The sequence below is a fragment of the Pithys albifrons genome, chromosome 1 (assembly GCF_047495875.1).
Source record: "Pithys albifrons albifrons isolate INPA30051 chromosome 1, PitAlb_v1, whole genome shotgun sequence".
NCBI classification, from domain to species: Eukaryota; Metazoa; Chordata; class Aves; order Passeriformes; family Thamnophilidae; genus Pithys; species Pithys albifrons.
Window position 1 is genome coordinate 65,811,190 of NC_092458.1, and position 19,402 is coordinate 65,830,591.

At 46.0% G+C, this 19,402-nt stretch overlaps 1 protein-coding gene across 4 annotated transcripts in view; it reads left to right on the forward strand.

Moving 5' to 3' along the window:
* The window catches only part of SLC7A1 (solute carrier family 7 member 1), an 86,236-nt gene extending 67,517 nt beyond the window's left edge, over positions 1–18,719 (forward strand). For all 4 annotated transcript variants that reach the window (XM_071553190.1, XM_071553201.1, XM_071553172.1 and 1 more), the window contains exons 6-12: positions 936–1,158; positions 1,936–2,075; positions 3,740–3,842; positions 5,545–5,756; positions 6,087–6,235; positions 8,359–8,467; positions 8,987–18,719. In XM_071553190.1, coding sequence (XP_071409291.1) covers positions 936–1,158; positions 1,936–2,075; positions 3,740–3,842; positions 5,545–5,756; positions 6,087–6,235; positions 8,359–8,467; positions 8,987–9,096 — 1,046 coding nt within the window. In that variant the 3' untranslated portion in view covers positions 9,097–18,719. The remainder of the gene's footprint in view (positions 1–935; positions 1,159–1,935; positions 2,076–3,739; positions 3,843–5,544; positions 5,757–6,086; positions 6,236–8,358; positions 8,468–8,986) is intronic.
* Positions 18,720–19,402: the final 683 nt, after the last annotated feature.

Consider the following 19,402-nt stretch of genomic DNA (forward strand, 5'->3'; position numbering starts at 1 on the left):
GAAACCATCAGCATTGTCATAATTTTTCTGGCTAAGAATCTCAGTTCTCTCGAGAAAGGAGATTATCCTTAATTTCATATTTGGCATGAACTGAGTTGCTTGAAAGTTGGAGCAGAGGGAGAAAGAAATCATCACAAAGACAGATAAAGCAATACTACCTCTTGTTCCAATCAAGGAGTTTGAGAAGTGCTGCCCCCATTATGTCAGCCAGCCCTAGAGCCCCTCCTTGTAGGAGAAACACATTCATCTACCTTTAACTTGTAGGAATATGCATCTATGTTTATCAGTTCACCCTCCTGAAATGCTGAGCCTCAAGTGCTCTTGCTTTTGGAGAAGCTTTGTAGGACAAGGAAAGCACAAATCTGTTTTCTAATTAATCATTGCCTGAATTTTGAGGAATTTTCATTTTTACACGTTTGTCCCTGCTTGGTTGATGAAAATTTTCCATAAAAACTAGAGGGAGTTTTTTTTTTAAGAGGGATTTTCAAAGACCCGTCTGATTTTTCAAGTGCTCTGCCTTTCCCTGGAACTGGGCACCTATTCTGGCACAGATGCTACTGAAATGATCATCCAAGGATTTGCCCTACAACTGCACAATAATTTCGTGTTCCATAATCTGTGATCGTTCAACTTTTCTTGGGTCTGCACCATCAGTGGGATAGAAGGAGTACAGAAGGATAGTCTGTTCTGGGGAAAGGACTGTTTTTAATCCAGATTATTTCTGTGCCTGGGTTTACAAGGCTTCCACAAATGTCTGTCAGAACGGTTGACAGCAGAAATGGGAGCAAATAGCTGTGGTATGCCAAGTGGATGGAGTAGGCCACTGGCAGCATCTAAGTGCCCATGAGATGTTTGAAAGCTGCAGCCAGCATGCCCTAGGTTGGGAAAAAGTTCTTGATTGTGATTTAGTCAATATGTAAATTTCTTTTTTTTAGGTGAGGAGGTAAAAAACCCTCAGAAGGCCATTCCTATTGGCATCGTGGCATCTCTTCTCATCTGCTTTGTGGCTTATTTTGGCGTGTCAGCTGCCCTGACACTCATGATGCCTTACTACCAGCTGGATACCAATAGCCCTTTACCCAATGCCTTTAAATATGTGGGTTGGGATGGAGCCAATTACGCAGTAGCTGTTGGTTCCTTGTGTGCACTTTCTACGAGGTAAGACACTGCTCTTCCTTTTTGCATCTCTCAAGGCAAACATGTATCTCCAGCTCCTTTGAAACATGGTGCAGATACCAGGGATGAAATTCAGAGCTATTGGCTTCAAAAGGACCAAGATTTCTACCTGAGATAGATATCAGAGATGCATGTGACCAGTATCACTTCAGAAACTTCCATCTTAGCAGAAGACCCAGCAGATGCATTTCAGGAGTAGAAATATGGATTGAGCAACTAAGTCATGGAGGCAACTATGCAGTGCAAGCACGGTTTAGGTGCAAGACATCCTGGCCTGCTAGGTGGAGAGAAGACTTGTGTCAGGTAGTGCAGGGTGCATCTTCTGAAGTGTATGGGACTTACCATATCCAGGGCCATCTGTCAGCAGGTTACCTGCAGGACAGCCATCTGGATGGGAAGCAGGGCAGGCTGGAGGCAGGATATGTCATCTTCTTGGGAGGTCTATTTCAGATCAAATTAGACATATTCAATTAGGTGAGCAACTTGTAGAGGCTTATAGAAGTTACAACTCTTTACTACTTGAAAGTCAGGCTGGTTGGATGCCCCATGGCTAAGTTTAGACATCGAGAATCATAATGCTGCACCTCATTTGCAGCTATCAGTAACAGTGGTGTTGGGAGGCAACCCATGAAGGAGCAGCTGAAGTGAATGAAAGCCACCCGTTCTGTGTGCGTACTGCCATAAACTTGCTTTCCTTTGTGTGCCTGTGCTCAGCAGGAGGTGATATAAGTAGATTATTTCTCTCTCCTGTGTCCGTAGTCTCCTTGGTTCCATGTTTCCGATGCCTCGAATAATTTATGCTATGGCAGAGGATGGACTTCTCTTTAAATTCCTGGCTAAAGTCGACGAGAAGAGAAAAACTCCAATAATTGCAACAGTGACCTCAGGAGCCGCTGCAGGTAGAATGCAAAGACTTGCATGAATCTGTGGAAAGGAGACATAAGCTCATCCTTTGCACAGATAAGTCCGTCTGACTCTATTCCACTTACTAATTGGATATATTGCACAGCATGACATCCCAGAGGGTGTCCTGGGTTTCCAGGGCATGCCCTGGAAGGTCTGAGTGAGCATGAGTAGCTTGCTGTGTGCCTGTTCCTCCTTCTCAGAGCTCATTGCTGCCATCCTGTCTCATGCCAGGAATTGCCTTTATCTGCTCCCTGGGTGCTCTGCAGGTCTTAGGAATAATTAACTCCCTGCAAGGTGGCAGCCAGTGGTGCCCCAGCATCCTCGTGGCTGCTGTCCTGCCTTGGCTGAAGACACCTCACCACCTGTGGGTAGCAGCTCTGCAGAAGATGCCAGAGCAGCCAGAGACAGGCAGATGGCCCCTGTGGCGCTGGCATTTGTTAATCAGTTAGTCACAGCTGGCAGCCATCCTGTTCTTCCCTTCCTTCTCCTGGCCCCCCAGAAATAGTGGAATTAAACCTCCCAGACGTCAAGGATGAGTGGCTTGCCCTGTTCTTGCAGCTGCCCTCTTCCTTACGATGCCTGGCAAAGAGAAGAGCCTTGCTGCTTCCTCTTTACCTTCCGCTGCAAATGCAGGATGAGCTGTTGGTACAAGAATGTGCCACCTTTGATGTGCAGCTGCTGCTGGACTGCTGCCGTGGGCTCTGAGCTCCTATGAAAGAGCTCAGCTCCTGTTGCTGATACTTGCAGATCCTCCTCACAGCTGCTTCTCCCACACCTCTTTCAGGTAGTCTTGGGTCCAGACCGTGGTGGGGCGGGAAACAGAGCTATATAAAGTAAAAAAACCCAGTGCGCTGTAGTCCCTTCAAGTGTCATCTGAGTGGTCATAGTGCCTAGGACCAAAGTCCACATGGAGCTGCAGGGACAGCACTTGCCAGCGGAGTTTGAAGGCGGGTCTGGTTGTTGGGCTCCAGGTTGTGCATGAAGGACAGGCTGGGTCAGGCTCAGCTCTGATGTCCCTGAACTCTCATACGACTGTTGGCATCACCTATTGTCTGACTATGTGTTCTCCACTTGATTGCCTTCTGAAGGCCCCTATACAAAGTTCTGTACAATTGGGTTGTGTAAACAGGGTCCCTAAGGGGTGGCAGTCTATAACTTTTTCTGAAAACCTCCATGTCAAGACATGCTACTTCAAGATGCACAAGCTTAGTTTCACCCCAGCTGAGCTGAGACACAGGAGCAAGGTGCTACCTATCCTCTGTTCACTCTAGCTACTCTCAGGAGATAATTATGATAATTGTGGATTTAGGGGTGCTCTGACTCCACCAGGGGACTCCAACAATGAGGTTGTGACTTAAACTCCTGCTCATTGTTGGTACTTGGGTGAACATACTCACGTGAGACAAACAGGCTAGCATTTACTGTAGTAAGTGATTCCTCTTGTTTTGACTAGTGAGGCTGTTCTGGGACAGTGTGCAGGGGCTTGGGGTATTCAAGTCCCAAGGCCTGCCTCTCCTCATCTCAGAGCATCTCAAGCTCCCCGACAAGTCCTGAGCAACGGCCACATGTGTGGTACATCGTTGTTAATACTCCTAAGATGTGCATGTTGTGCCATGTTACTATTTTTCTTCTCTCTCATCTTCCTCTTCTCCTACAGCTGTTATGGCCTTTCTTTTTGACTTGAAAGATCTTGTGGACCTCATGTCTATTGGGACCCTCCTGGCTTACTCCTTGGTAGCAGCCTGTGTGTTGGTACTGAGGTAAGAATATAGAAGCTGCCTTTCTTGTATCACATGAACAGAAATCCACACACTGACCAGGTGCCCTTGTAGTTTCTATAGGCCCAGTAAAACCATGAGCATCTCCAGCTGCAAGCATGTGAAGAGCTTGTTTCTCTAAGTGCATGGGGGATTGTGTTAGTCATATCTACAGTGGTGTTCTCTGAACTTGGTTAACCCTTGGTCCATGCCACTCCTGCTGTGGTCAACTCTAAATGCCTTGGGACATATGCCAATGGATAGGAGTGAGAGATAAGTGGTCCTGGATGCCTGCCTCATCATCACTCCTGTTCCCACAGGGGATACACTTTCAGGTTGTCTTACTTTTGAAAGGGAATTCAAGATAAAGTCTAACAGCAGCAGCAAAAAAGCTGAGCATATGTTTGCAAGATCAGTGCCTGTGTGTCTTTTAGAAGTGCTGAGCTCCCATAGCTTCCCAAACCTAAGCTGAAAATTGAGTGTCTTCAGTGCTTGGCATCTCACAAGTGACATCACTCTACTCATGAAAACTGTACTTTGAAGATAATTTTACTGAAAAATACCTTTGTGTGTTCAGTGACTTATTCAGAGTGAGATAGAGGCTTTCTACAAGCTCACAGCAAATGCACTGCGCTAAAAACAGTCTTGTGGCAGATGAAGGGTCAGTGCTGTACTGTAGTATCATTGCTTTGTGATTGTGCTCTCCTCCCTGCCCCTTAAGAATCCTTGCCAATTTTCCTTGCCCTTCTTACTTTTCCTGATTTCTCAGCCCAATCTTTTCCTCAGACCTAGAAATGGCTTTTTAATTTGTTTTTGCCAGCTGCTGTACCTATTGCATGACATTGCCCCCATCATGGATTGGCAAAGCTAACAGCCTGTCTTGTAGTGGCCTAGGCATCTGATTTGTCTGCCCTGTTGACTGCCTAAGGATGTAGCAGGCGAACTGTTTCCAAAGCTGTAAGATCCTCCTACTAGTTTCCTACTGTGAGTGGACCCAAGGTTTTCACTGCATTTCTCAATTTGCAGTGTTTCACAAATGTCCTCATTCTAAACACATCGCTATGGGAGCAGTTTTAAAATGTCTTTCAACGTGGCCCAGTCCTTTAGTCAGACTTGTGAGTCACAGACAAAACCTTCTGTAACAGGGAGCTGAGGCTGGAAGAGTGTTTTTTCTTTATGGATCCACATGGTTGTGTGTCATGGTCCTTTTGAATGTGTTGTTCACACAGGCAGCAACCATCTCTTCCTTCCCTATATGGCAGCAGACAAACTATCAGAAGAGACTGGGATGGAGGAGTATGAGGCACCAGGAATGTCTCTGCATGGTGCACTATCTGCTGAGCTGTTAGCTCAACCACCTCTGTGCCAAAAGGCAAGAGCTGAACTGCCACTGGTAACACAACAGCCTGGTTATGACTATCTGTCTGTCCCTCTGCTGCTTCCTTCTCCTGTTCTATCACCCCATCGTGTTTTGGTGACATGGATGACAGGGTTTATGAAAGAGAGCACTGTCCACTTTAAAAGACTTGATGTTACAACCAAGCTGTAGGTGGGATGAGCTGACCATATTTGCTTACATCATGATGTAAGCGAGTTCTGATGCTATAGTGATCTGGGGAGCAGCCATGACTATGTGTGTGGCTTTTAAATGAGTGGTAACCTGTGCCAAACTACCAGGCTCTTTGTGTCATTTCCTTTTTCCAAGGTACCAGCCAGAGCAGCCTAATTTGGCATACCAGATGGCTAGGTCAACAGAGGAGACAGATAACAACGAGTCTGTGAGCACCAGTGAGTCACAGGCTGGATTTCTGCCAGAGGAAGAGGAGAAATGCTCCCTCAAAGCCATATTGTGTCCCCCAAATTCAGACCCTTCCAAATTGTCTGGCTCGGTGGTGAATGTCTCAGCCTTCATCATTGGTAAGCACTGGGCAGTGTGTCTCTGGAGCAGTGAGTCAGCTGTTAGGTCTTTGTACTCATCATAGTGGGAAAACTCTCCTACTTACTGTGATTTTGATGAGCTCTTATAATGGCCAAAGTATCTGGAGATCTACAGATTGAATTTCTGACTTGAGGAGAAATCTGCAGATGAGGTGTTGGGAGTGTATAGGCGGAAGGACATACCTGTTATGGTTAGTTCTTTCATGAATTGCTGTTTTGTTTGCTGACCTTTCAGATTCTGCTTGTGGTTTGTTGCTGGTTTTCTCTCTGTGTCTAAAAAAAACAATAATCTTTGGTGTCTGTTCACAGGTTTCCTTATTGTATGTAGCTGTATCCTGACTGCCCTTAAACCAAATACTCTGATAAAGACTGTATGGATTATTGCTATCATCCTTGTTCTCACTGTCAGCTTCATTATATGGAAACAGCCTGAAAGCAAAACTAAACTCTCCTTTAAGGTGGGTCCTGTGACGTCCTTGGACATGTAGCTACAAAAGAGCTGTTTTGGGAGGTCGTTGGCGGCGAAAGTGCATGTTGGCCTGTATCAGAAGGGAGGACCTGGCCAAATGGACATGCGGAGAATAAAGGGCAGAACCTGTTGCAGAGGTGTGGGTGGAAGGGAAGGGCAAGAACCTGCCTTTGAAAGCAGATGCTTATAGGATAGGGAAGAGATAAAGACTAGGGGAAAGGGGATGATTGTGAAGGGTGATGTCAGATCATGGAAACAGAAGGAGAAGGAACCCAACAAACAAACTTGTGTATGAGGATCAAAGGGGTACTCGCTAAAAGGTTTTAAGAAAGTGAACTTTCATGCCCGCCTTAGTCCCCATGGAGGTTAAGGGATGACAGTTCTCTCTTTTAACAGCCTGAAATATGAGGAACTTTGTAATTTTTCTACTGTGTCCAAGCACACCATCCTTTCAATATTAAGCAAACACTGGGATGTTTTTTTCCCTCCCGTGTAATCCTGCAAGTCATGTTTTATCATACTGATTTCAGGCTGGTTCCCCAATTTATCAAATTAATTTTGGATTCTAATTCCATCCTCTAAATCACTTTCATTGTGACTGCTCTTCAATTACAGTTTTTAATTAAATTCACTGCTTTCGATAACTTAATCCAGGCAGAGTTGTCCAAGGTATGGTGTGCAGCGCATTTTGGGGTTATGGTCCCAGAGGTACAAACAGAAATGTCCAGAAGCAGAACACATAGGAACTCTTACCTAAACTATGTTTTCTGAACTTGTTTCTGAGGAGATCTCTTCACCTTTCACTCAAGATATTTTACCACCTTCTTTTCCCCTCAACTACTACTCTGTCTGTGAAAAAAGAAAATTAGACCTGTCACTGCTAAATCTGTAATCATAGAATCATTTAGGTTGGAAAAGAACTTCTGGTTCATCAAGTTTAGCCATTAACCCAGCTCTGCCAAGTCCATCACTAAATCATGTCCCTCAGTGCTACATCTACACATCTTTGCAATACTTCCTGGCATGGTGATTTCACCACTTCCCTGGGTAGCCTGTTGTAATACTTGACAACCTTGTTACTTATCTCCCTGCTGTTCTTTAGACATTTACAACCTGACTGTGATTTTTCTCCAAAGTCACTCTGGAAATTCAAGGCTGATCTGTTCCCCAGGTTTTTTTCTGTGGTTTTTAATGCTAATTTTTTCTCCCTTCTCCAGTCTTTAGAGACCTTACCAGTCTACCAAGAGCTATCCGAGATGTTTATTAATAGTTCAGAGATCACTTCTGCAATCTCTGGGTACATAACTCACTCACCTAGGGAAATTTTATTTGTTCCTGCTGACTTGACAAAGCAAAATTTAGAAAAATGTTCTTATCTTTTCTAATTTGTGTTCCTATCTCCTTTCTTTAATGATGTAAGCAGCTGCTTACAATAAATAGGGTTTTTTTGGTGAAACTTAGATGCTAAGTATGGTCCACAACATTTCATCCTGTTTCTTTTTGCAAATCTCCTTTTTCCTTGGGAGTGAAGTTCAGTTCCTCTCAGTTCCACCATATTCACAAAGCTTTCTGTTGTTATAATTTGTCTTGTTTGATTTTATCTTTACATGCCACTGCTATTTTTTTTTGTATTCTTATTTTTGCATTTTGGCTTTACTCAGACCACTAAGGTATTCTTGGCACAGCTACAGTCATGTCTTGTAATATTTGCTAGTTTTCTCTTTATTACTTAGTTGCCTTGGTACTTGCAGAATGAAGTTCCTTAGATCTCTCCTCTGACATTCCCCTTACCTTTGTCTCTTGGTCTTCAATAGGTGTCTCTCATGATGCAGTCCTTGGTTTTTCCTCTTCTCTGCTTCACCCCACAAATATTTAGTATTGCTGCTAAAATTTGCCTCCTACCTCTTTATAGACCACAAAGCAAGCTCCTTAAAACAATTGAACAGTATTGTTCATATCCCTCTCCCTTTTGAGTTTAACTCTGCCTTTTCTCAGATCTGGCAGCTGAAGAGTTGGTAATAGTCATCACTTCCCATCTACAAGGAATGTGATTTTCTTTTGTGCCCATTTTTCCATCCCTATGGATGTAATGTATCCTTCATTCTTTTTCAGGTACCTCTTTTGCCCATTCTTCCTGTTGTGAGTATTTTTGTGAATGTTTACCTCATGATGCAGCTAGATGTAGGCACATGGATCCGGTTTGCAGTCTGGATGCTCCTAGGTGAGTTAGAGAGTGAAAAATGCTATGTTCAAAATTACTAGATTTTCTTAACCATAAATTTACTGTAGTGTTCTAGGGAGGGATTTTGCATTATGATGACCTTTGGGCAACACTGGTGACTTAACTGAAACCATTTAGACAGTGTGTCTCAAGCTTTGTTTCAAATTCAAGGGTCTTGAAGCCTTCGTGAGGACAGAACAACCTGGGAACCATTGGCCTTGAGCTGTTGTCCAGGTGGTTGGGCTTCTGGTTTTGGAGATGAAGAAACTGAGCTGCATCCCAAGATGTTCCCAGCTGCCATGTGGATAAGGCTGAATTGCCTGAAATGCTCAAATGAGCATCCCATTTGGGGCTTGGATGGATGGACTTTTAAACACTGGTGCCTGTGGGCTTTTTTCCCCTGTCCACTAGAAGCAGGATGGCTGAGCTTACACTGGTGTAACTTGTGTCAGTGGGTGCAAGTAGGCGTTTCTATTTCCTTACAGAGCTAATGGTGCCCTCTCCCTTTGGATTCCACAGGCTTTATCATCTACTTTGCCTATGGAATATGGCATAGTGTGGAAGCAACCTACGCAGCCTCAGCAGATGTGGAGAGAAACACAGATGTTGGCTCAGACAGCTGTAAATGACTGTTTGGCTTACAGGCAACTGGGGAATAGCTGCAGTGGAAGACACTTTGTGGTGGGGATCCTGAGCCAGATTACATCTGATTAATCAGTAATGCAGGAACAAGGAAGCCTAACGCGGTCCTCCTGAACCCTTTTGCTGCAGCTTGCGGTTTGTTTAGTAGCACAGTTTAAAGGGATCACAAGGAAAAAAGCCACAACTCTGGAACACTCCTGGTGTCACTGTCAGCTCATGTGAGGCTGTGTGCTTCCCTCTCTCTCTTGTTTTGCCTTTTTTTTCCCCAGTTTGTAGAAAGAGAACTGCTTCTGTGTGCCAGTTAACCTTTAATGCTGCTAGGAAACCAAGCCTCAGAAAAGTCTGTCTTTCAGTAGCCCCAGGAATTACCTCTCCACAGATACTTTACCTGATCATACATGGAGCAGATTTTGCAGTGCTACTGTTAGGCATAGACCTGATCCATCCTTTATCCTATGTGAGCTGTACCCCATGTGTACACACAACAAAGGCACTCTCCAAACACCAAATTTCACCAGGTTAAGAAAGCACCTGCAAGATTTGCATACTTTAAATTGTTAGGTCTCATAGTTTTTGTTGTATTTAGCTGAGTTTTTTTAACTACGCACTCCTATGCTTTGAAGCACACCGCTTCTGTGGAATTTTGGGAAGGTTTGTGGTTGCTGATTGTCGGGCGAGTGGTTGCTTGCCAGCACACAGGTAAGACCAGCAGATGTTGCTGCTGACTGTACACTCCACAGAGGGATTACCAGGAAAACTATGTGGTCCAATTCCTTGAAAGGCTTGAATGGAATGGGTGCCTCCAAAGAGCCGTCCTACCTCTGCCTTGGAAATCACCAGTGATGTGGCTGCAGTGGTGGGGTGGCTAGCAGAAGTGAGCCCAGCTCTGACAGCAAGTGGAGCCCTATTTTCCTCTCCCCACATTAGTTTTATGTGGTGGCCATGTGGCATTAGCAAAGGATTTGGCTGTGATACTTGACTGTTTGGTGTTGGTGGGTCGAGCACAGTTCTGCCCTGGGAAGGGAACCATAGGAGGATCCGCAGGGATATGGAGTTCATACATGAGCAGCACTGGTGTCAGCTCCCTCCCCAGGGGAGGCTGTGAAGTGGTCCAGGTGCTTCTCAAGTCCCAACAGAGCTTGCAGCCCAGAAAACACTGCTTTGCTCTAGAGTTTGACTTGCTGAGTGGAATTTTCTCTTTGGGACTGGAGACCATCTCCAGAGCCCAGCTTGGGAAATTTGGAGGTGAGATCAGGGTCTGTGCTTAGTTGGCAATGGCTTGGTTTTGCTGCAAGATGATTTTTTTTTAATTCTCTCTGATAGCTTTCCCCAGCCAAATTTATCCACTAGAAAAGACTTCTTAAAGCATCATGAAGATGGGCTGTGCCCATGTAATGCTACTGATTAAAATTTATGCTTCAGCTTATCATCGTCATGGCCAGGCTTCGCGAACGAAGATTTGAGAAGGGCACTACCCACGCTTGTGGCAAGCGTGCTGGTGGCTAAAAAGGCCGATACGGGATAGGCAGGTCCGGTCACAAAAGGCACAGCGGAACGTCTCCCTAGGTGACATTGGCAAGGAACAGTTCTTTCTGCGTTGTCTTTTCTCCTCCAGACTGACTCTCCGCGCATTCTCAAAGGAAGCAGCAGCGTCGTGAATGGTGTGTCTCCATGAATCCCGATTGGAGGCCAGAGTGGACCATTGGTGGCAGTTAATATGGCCAAGGCTCAGGTGTTGTTTCAGGGAGTCCTTGTATCGCTTCTTTGGGGTTCCTCTCTTGCGGCAGCCGGTGGCGAGTTCACCATAGAGCACAATCTTCGGAAGGCGGTGATCCTCCATCCTGGAGATGTGCCCTGCCCAGCGCAGCTGCGTTCTCATCAGCATGGCCTCAATACTGCTGACCCCTGCCTGTTCAAGAACAGACACATTGGTCACGTAATCAGACCAGTGGATGTTTAGGATTGAACAAAGGCAGCGCTGATGGAAGCGTTCGAGGAGCCGCAGGTGGTGGCGGTAGATGACTCAGGATTCAGGCCCATGTAAAAGAGTAGACAGTACAATGGCTCTGTAGACACTGATCTTTGTACTTTTCTTCAGGTGTTTATTGGACCAGACTCTTTTATGGAGTTTTCCGAAGGCTCTGTATGCCTTTGCCAGCCTGTTGTCTATCTCTTAGTCAATCTTACCGTCTGAGGAAATGATACTTCCCAGATAGGTGAACTGCTGGACTGACTTAAGCTCTGAATTGCCTATGGTGATGTGAGGATGATGGAAGACTTCTTGAGGTGCAGGTTGGTAGAGAACTTCCGTCTTCCTCAGGCTGACTTCCAGCCCAAAAAGCTCAGCAGCCTCTGCAAAGCAGGATGTTAAGCGCTGCAGAGCTGCTTCTGCGTGAGCAACGAGGGCGGCATCATCAGCAAAAAGCAGCTCGCGGACAAGGTGATTCAGGGTCTTGGTGTGGGCCTTCAGTCGCCTTAGGTTGAAGAGGCTTCCATCGGTACGATATCGGATGTAGATGCCGTTTTCTTCATCGAGGTCTGCTGTGGCTCTTTGGAGCATCATGCTGAAGAAGATTGTGAATAGAGTTGGTGCAAGAACGCAACCTTGTTTCACACCACTGGTTATTGGAAAGGGCTCAGAGAGTGCATCGCGATATCTGACTTGTCCACGCTGATCCTCATGTAGCAGGATGATCATTTTGAGGAACTTGGGGGGACATCCTAAACGTTCCAAGATCTGCCACAGGCCTTTTCTGCTCACAGTGTCGAAAGCTTTGGTGAGGTCAACGAAGGGTACATAGAGACCTTCGGTCTGTTCCCTACACTTCTCTTGCAGTTGTCTGAGAACAAACACCATGTCTGTGGTGCTCCTATTGGCTCTGAAACCACACTGGCTTTCAGGTAGAAGATCTTCTGCAATAGTGGGTACTAATCTGTTCAGAAGTATTCTTGCAAGGATTTTACCAGCAATGGAGAGCAAAGTAATACCTCGGTAATTTGAGCAGTCTGATTTTTCTCCTTTCTTCTTGTACAGGGTGATAATGACTGCGTCACGGAGATCTGGTGGTAGTTCCCCTTGTTCCCAGCAACGCACAACAAGCTCGTGGAATTTGGCATGGAGTGCTTGACCTCCATGCTTCCAGATTTCAGGTGGAATTCCATCAACCCCAGCTGCCTTGCCAGTTTTCACCTGTTGTATGGCCTTGAGTATCTCTCTCACAGTAGGGGCTGCATCCAATTCATGTTTCACCGGTTGTTGTGTAATGTGCTGAATTGCTGAGCCTTGGACTACACGGTTGGCACTGAAGAGAGTCTGAAAGTGCTCAGACCATCGGTTCAGGATGGAGGTTTTATCTGTCAGAAGCAGTTGACCATCTGCACTGAGTAGGGGGCTTTGAACCTGGTGTGTGGGTCCGTACACTGCTTTCAGGGCCTCATAGAATCCTCTTTGGTCACCCAAATCTGCACATAGTTGTGTCTTTTCTGCTAGGTTGAGCCACCATTTGTTCTGGATGTCTCGAAGTTTCTGTTGGAGCTTACTGCATGCAAGACAAAAGGCGGCTTTTTTTATATGGCAAGATGGCTGAGCAAGGTGTGCTTGGTGAGCAGTTCTCTTCTTCTTCAGCAATTCCTGAATCTCTTGATTGTTCTCATCAAACCAGTCTTTGTTTTTCTTGGAGGAGAACCCTAGGGACTCTTCAGAGCACTGCAGGATGCAACTTTTAATATGTTGCCAAAGCGCTTCGGGAGAGGGATCTATGGGATTATCTTTAAGTCTAGTTTGAAGGTTTCCCTGGAAGCTGTCTCTCACTGTGGCTGTTTGAAGATTGCTGACTTGGAGCCTCCTCCTTGGAATGCCGCCTCTCTTAGGTTTGGGCTTGAAGTGGAGGTTAAGTTTGCAGCGCACAAATCGATGGTCTGTTTGACATTCTGCACTCGGCATCACTCGAGTATGACGGACATCACTGACATTTCTCTGTTGTACTAAGATATAGTCAATGAGGTGCCAGTGCTTGGATCGAGGATGCATCCAGGTTGTCTTCAGGCTGTCTTTCTGTTGAAAGATAGTATTGGTGATGGTGAGCTGCTGTTCTGCACAAAACTCTAGCAGGAGGCATCCGTTGTCGTTGCAGTTTCCAACGGCATGCTTGCCCAGGACTCCTTTGCAGGCTTCAGAATTCTTACCTACTCTGGCGTTGAAGTCACCAAGGATTATGATCTTATCATCTGCAGGAACGTTTTGGGTGAGGCGGCGCAGGTCTGTGTAGAATTTGTCTTTTTCCGCTGGGTCAGCTTGGAGAGTTGGGGCATATACGCTAAAAAGAACAACATGTTGCTTGTTGTATAGAGGGAGGCGTAAGGACATAATGCGATCGGAATGACATGTTGGCAGATTTTCAAGTTTGGAGGCAATGGAGTTTTTAATCATGAAGCCAACTCCTGAAAGGTGTCTTTCGGTTTTGGGTTTGCCTGACCAGTAGAGTGTGTAGCCAGCACCATGTTCTTTAAGGTTCCCTTCCTCATGAAGACGAACTTCACTGAGAGCAGCAATGTCAATGTTGAGCCGTGACAGTTCGTGGGCAATTAGAGCAGAACGACGCTCAGGACATCCACTATCCCCAGTATCAAGCATGGTTCTGATGTTCCAACATGCGAGTGTTAGTTTGAGCACACCTTTGCAGGCAGGTGTATGCCTTTGAAATCTCTTTGTTTTTGTTTGACCGCATGGAAGATGCCGGTTGGCCGCGGTTATCCAACCGGGTGTGGAGATGAGCTTTGTTTAGGCCACCTTTGCTAGGCCCCTCTCCGTGTGGAGCAAGCAGTGCTGTCCCTAGAAAAGGCTGCTTGGTCATTTCAGGATGCTGCCGCAAGAGACTGTCATCTCCAGGGTCAAGTCTCTAATGACCCATATCCTGAACCGCCTGCATGCAGGGTTGGGTCTGCGGCTTCCAGCTGCTTCCTATCACCTGCCGTTTTCGACCCTCGCCTGTCACTACAGGGCTTTGCAATGTGGGTAAACCCTTCGAGCCTGCGCAATGGATTTTTTAGGTGAGGCACAGCGTGCACAGAACTGGCCCCACCCTTTACTCCTAAGGTTCATCTGCCACGGCCTAGCGAGCTTGGACAGTGACAGCAAATACCTCAGGACGTAGGTTTGGTTAGAGTATCCTTCTCTTAGATGGATGGCCTTACAGGGCTAAACGAGCTCCATCTGCCCGGGTTTGGGGCTGGAGCTGTCCTTCTCCTAGGATGGTTGCCAGACAGCTAGCGAGCCCATCCTGCCCGTGGACACACTTTGTCTGACCCTTCAGCTGAGACCTGTCTGGCATGGGAGACCCTACCGGCGGCACAAACCACCTCCAGCATAGCTCTCAACCTCATGAGGGCACGCAAGCCTCTCCCCCGCGACAAGGGGCTGTCCCCGGAGAAGGCTTCAGCTTATACTGAAAAACAAATCATAGAATCATGGAGTGGTTTGAGTTGAAAGAGACCTTTGAAGATCATCTGGTCCAGCCTCCCTTCTGTGGGCAGGGAAATCTTTCACTAGATCAGATTGCTCAAAACCCAGACCTCAAAAGCTGCCAGGGATGGAGCATCCCAAACAGATACTGCAGAAACCCTCTTTCCTGACCTGAGTGGGTGCTTTCCTAGGCATCTCCACACTACTGCCTCTGAACACTGGACAGTCTTTAATCTGTTTGTCAGTATGGCTCTTGCTGATGAAGCAACAGTCTCTTGTCCCCATCATTCAGTAGGAGAACTGAAGAACAGACCCTGCATGACTTGCCCAGGGTCTCATTGGGCATCTGGTGCAACAGAAAGGAGAACTGGACCACCTCCTGGATTACATGGCTGGACCGTAGACAGTTTCTCACGTATTTCCAAGAAAGACTTTATAGCCTTTCTGCCCACTGAAGAGTTTTAATCTTGGCTTCTTTCTAGTGCACTGGGAGGCTCTTCTTGGCAAGACTGGAATTTGAGGGAGTGAAGGCAATGTGTTCATTGCCTCCCAGGTGCACTTCAGTGCAGTTTTCCCCCAGAAGTGAAGTCGGGGTCTGCTCCGATCACTGGGTCTTGACCATCTGCCAAACTTTTGCTCCTCATGCATAAACAAAGTCTTACTCAAGCAGGAGGAGATGAATATAGAAATTACAAGCCACTAGGTTGAAGTCTATTTTCTTTAAACACAGGCAAGGTCAACACACTCCACAGCCTCCCAAAAGGCACTGAAGAAGTGGTGAGAGGCAAGAAGATGAAAACTCAGAGGGAACCAAAGTTTCCTATTGTACTAAAAATGTAGGGATGTTTTTCCATACCTGGGTACCAGCTTCCAAGTGATTAAAGCATGAAGCAATGAACATTTAGGGGTGATTTCTGACTGACAATATGCTTCCAAAGAAAATGATTTTAAAATATGCAGATTTCTTGCTGTATGTATTTTTTTTACTTTGTAAATGTTAACTTATTTGTGTTGTCTGCTTAGAGATCTGTTCTGGTTTTTATATTCCATGACTTCATTTTAGCTTTTGTGTCATATAATAGCAACACATAGAAGAAGAAAATGTCCTGATGGGAGGAATTTTTCTTCAGTTGCCTTTTCTCTGAGAAAGTTCATAGGAAAACCTTTCTGTGTTACTAGATCTGGTATTTAAATGTGCCCTTATGTACCAGCCTCAGAGCCATGTGGCATAAATTTGCTGGTGTAGGTGAGGTTCTTTAGCTCCATCTCCTACTGCTCCATCATGACTTCTTCAACCCATCAGATACCTGGTGGCTAGTGCTGCAGTTTCTCCAATTCATTGCTGCTACTCACCAAATACAGGGAGGTGGAGGCAGTCTGCAGCCCTGCACAGTGGCAGGGAAGCATAGGTGTCTCCCTGTCTCCAGCTGGATCTGGGAACCTCCTGGCCTCCTCTTCACATATTCCCAGGGAGTGGACTGGTGAGGAGATGATGAGTTTGACACAGCTGCATACTCCTGCCCCATCCCCTCCTGCCTCCATTCACCCTTTGCTTGTACATTTTGTAAGCTAAAAGGCAAATCTGACTGCTTCTTTCTAGGACAATGTCAAGGACTTTGCTGAATAGTGCGGGGTTTAGTATTTTATGGTTTTTTGCCATCCCCTGCCTCCCTGCTGATGTCTGCATGTAACAGATCAAGCCAAGTATCTTTGAAGACATGCAACTGCTGCTATAACCTTGCTGTTGTGGATTATATGCTTATATTAATTTGAGGTTTATTTTGCGAATAGTTCAATCATTATTTTATGATGCAAATATTTTGTAGAGATGCAGAGTATTTTGTTATATGAACAGGTGGGAGTGGAGAAGCAATGCCTTTGCTCGGCACGAGAATAGATCCTGGCATGCTTGATATTTAGGAGCCAGCTCTGGCCCAGAAGACTGACCCTGTTTGAGCATATCTGGTTGCTCCCAGTCTGCTCACTTGAAGCTTCCTTCTGAGAAAGCTCTTGGAAGGGGCCTACTGACGGCTGGTGTGTGGTGGGCAGAGGTTGGCAGCACTAAGGCTGCAACTTGCAGTTATATAGCAAGTCTGAGTATGTAGCCAACCAGCCTTTCTCAGTGGGAATTGCTGTCAAAACAATTTTCCTTTTCCCCCTCCCCTCAAAAAAAGAATTTTTTGGGGCAAAAAATACTAGCTTTTGCTTATTTGCTTACAACTTCCATTCTTTTGTCATTGAAAGTGATTACTGACTGAGTTTTGGCTTCATTTTGCCCTTTTCTCATCCCTCAGGATGGAGTTTGTTGCTGCTCTGAGCAGAGATTGCTTCTGCTGGGAGTTGAGCAGCTCTGCTATGTGAGGGGGTGCGGAGGTGCTCCCCTGCCCACCAGCCCTGTCTGGGCATGGTGGGAGCGGGGATGTTCTGCAAACAGACTGCTGCTGCTTCAGAGCCATCTGTGCTTGGTCGCAGTAGGGGAGAGGGGGCTGAAGGGAAACACGCTGGTGAAACTGCTGCTGGTGCTGACATCACACACTACTGTGGACTGCTGGGGTTTTGGAAACTGTTTTAGCTGGTAGTGCCTGTTGTGGGTGCTCTCACTCTTCATCCATCCCAGGAAAACAATGTCTTGTTGATGGTGTGCAGAGAGTGCCTGTCACTGCCTGCTGCTTCCGTACCTACTAATTCAGAGAGCAGAAAGTGATAATGATAGGATATTATGTATGATAGGATATTATGTTTATATTTGTAAAATCTGCTTCTTAAGTGATTGTATTTTATATACTGATGAATTCCAGTGGAAATTCTTAAGTCCACCCCCGAGGAAAGCCATGTACAAGTGAACATTGCTGTCATCTGCCCAAATGAATGAAGGGTGACAGACAGGTCTGGTAGGTGTGAGTGGCTTGTGTTGATGTAGAGGAGCAGGAATGAGGCTGGTTTTCATGCAGCAGGCTCCCCTGAAATTGCTTCCCTACATGCATCTCAACACCCTCACCTTTCAAAGCAAACCTCTTCCCTCTGGTAGAAAAAGCATCTCTTCCTAAAGCCTTGGATAACCTTGGAATGTCCCCTGGGCCAAACTTTCTGGGCAGGTCCTGTTTCTTCCTTATGAAAAAACTGCACTTCTTTGTGGCTAAATCTGTACAAAGTGAAGCTTTCTCCTCACAGCCATCTCACCTTTCTGCGGGGCTGCCAGCCTGATGTGGGATGCCAGTGTAACTGCATCCCAAAAGCAAGCTGAAGGCAAGGCTGCCTCGATGGTGCCATCAGTTGTGCTGCCTACTGCCACTTGCCTCATGGTTTATCATTCATTTCCAATTGCAGCAGCAATGCTTCCCCCACAGCCCCACTGGGCTACCTTGTGCTCTACCTTACAGTTGCAGCTGGGGTCCCATTGGGTGTCTGACACCCAGCTGGAAAACAGATAATCCTGGAATGTCTCTGCCAGCAAGAGCCAGACCTCGATTTTTCTCAGGGTATTTGCTCTTGGCTCATGCTGCAAGATGTGGGGTTCATCTGAGACCTGGCAGGCTCCAGCCAGCAAGAGCCACTTTTTCATTCCAGTGCTGTGTGGGGCAGTGGTTTTGGCAAAGTGACTGGTATTTTTGGGACAACAGTGGGAAGCAAAAGGTTCCCTCACAACATGTGTGTTCCAGCTGCGCTGGGTGCAAGGGGCAGGAGAAGCTGGTAAAGCGATACTTCTGACCGAAGCCATGGAAGAGTGTATATTATTATTATTTTTTAATTATTAAAATTATTAAGCAAAATGTAAATACCTTTCTGTTGTCTAATGGTCTATTTTCCTAATGATTTTCTCAGATTTTTTATGGGCGTGATAAATAGTTTTAATGCTTGTTCAGTAAACAAATCTATTTTTTGTCTTTTTTATCTTTGTTTCGATTGGTTGGGTTTTTTTTGCCTTTTTTACCGAATTCATGTAACAATTAAAGCCTTATGTTTTAAAATGTGAACCTTGTCCCCAGGGCACAGCACAGGTGTGTGGCTACTTTTAATACTGGCAGCAATGCAAATGCTTCTCCCCTCAACAATGCTTTTGGAATTTGAAAACTCACTTGTAATTATGTGGTACAGCAGTAAGACGTATTTCTTAATATCCAAATAAATTGTGCCTATTGTTTGCCCTCATTTGCAAGCCTGCCTCTGTTTTCCAGCTTGTTAAAATGTCTGCAGGAGAGCACTTGCTCAGGAAGCTGCTCGTGGTAACTCTGCCCTGTCCTTTGGATTTGCTGAGACAGGTGGGACACTACATAATTTGGGGAATTTGATGCAGGCTGTGGTCTGTGCTCAGCACTGTGCAACTTGTTGCTGCTGGCACTGAGGTGACTCAGCCCCTGTCTTGTACTACCAGGTCAGGTATTAGGTGGGATTTCAAGCTCTTGCAAAGGTAAGTTAAAATTAACCCAAGAAATATAAATTTTGCTCACATTGCAAAGTTTAGTTGCCTCAGGAAATTAGGACTGTGTAGTGAATTAAGAGTTCTGCTGGTGGGGTTTTCCAGGATAGGATCTGCAGGACAACATGGAAACTACCAGGCAGGAAGAGGCTTGTGTGCTGTGTGCCTCTGCCTCCATCATTTGTGTCCTGTGGCAAATGAGGCAGTGGCCCCTGAACATGGCTTTGCCTCTTCCTTCAGTCCTAGTCCTTGCCACAGCTTCATCTGTGCTAAGCAAGCCAGGGGCTGAAAAATGTTTCAGGAGGATGTTCCCAGGCACATTCCCAAGGCCCTGGCCCCTTTTTAATCCTTGTGGCAAAGCCTGAGCAGTTCTGTGGCTCTCAGTGGGAGGGCAGAACGAGGGGGCAGATGGGGT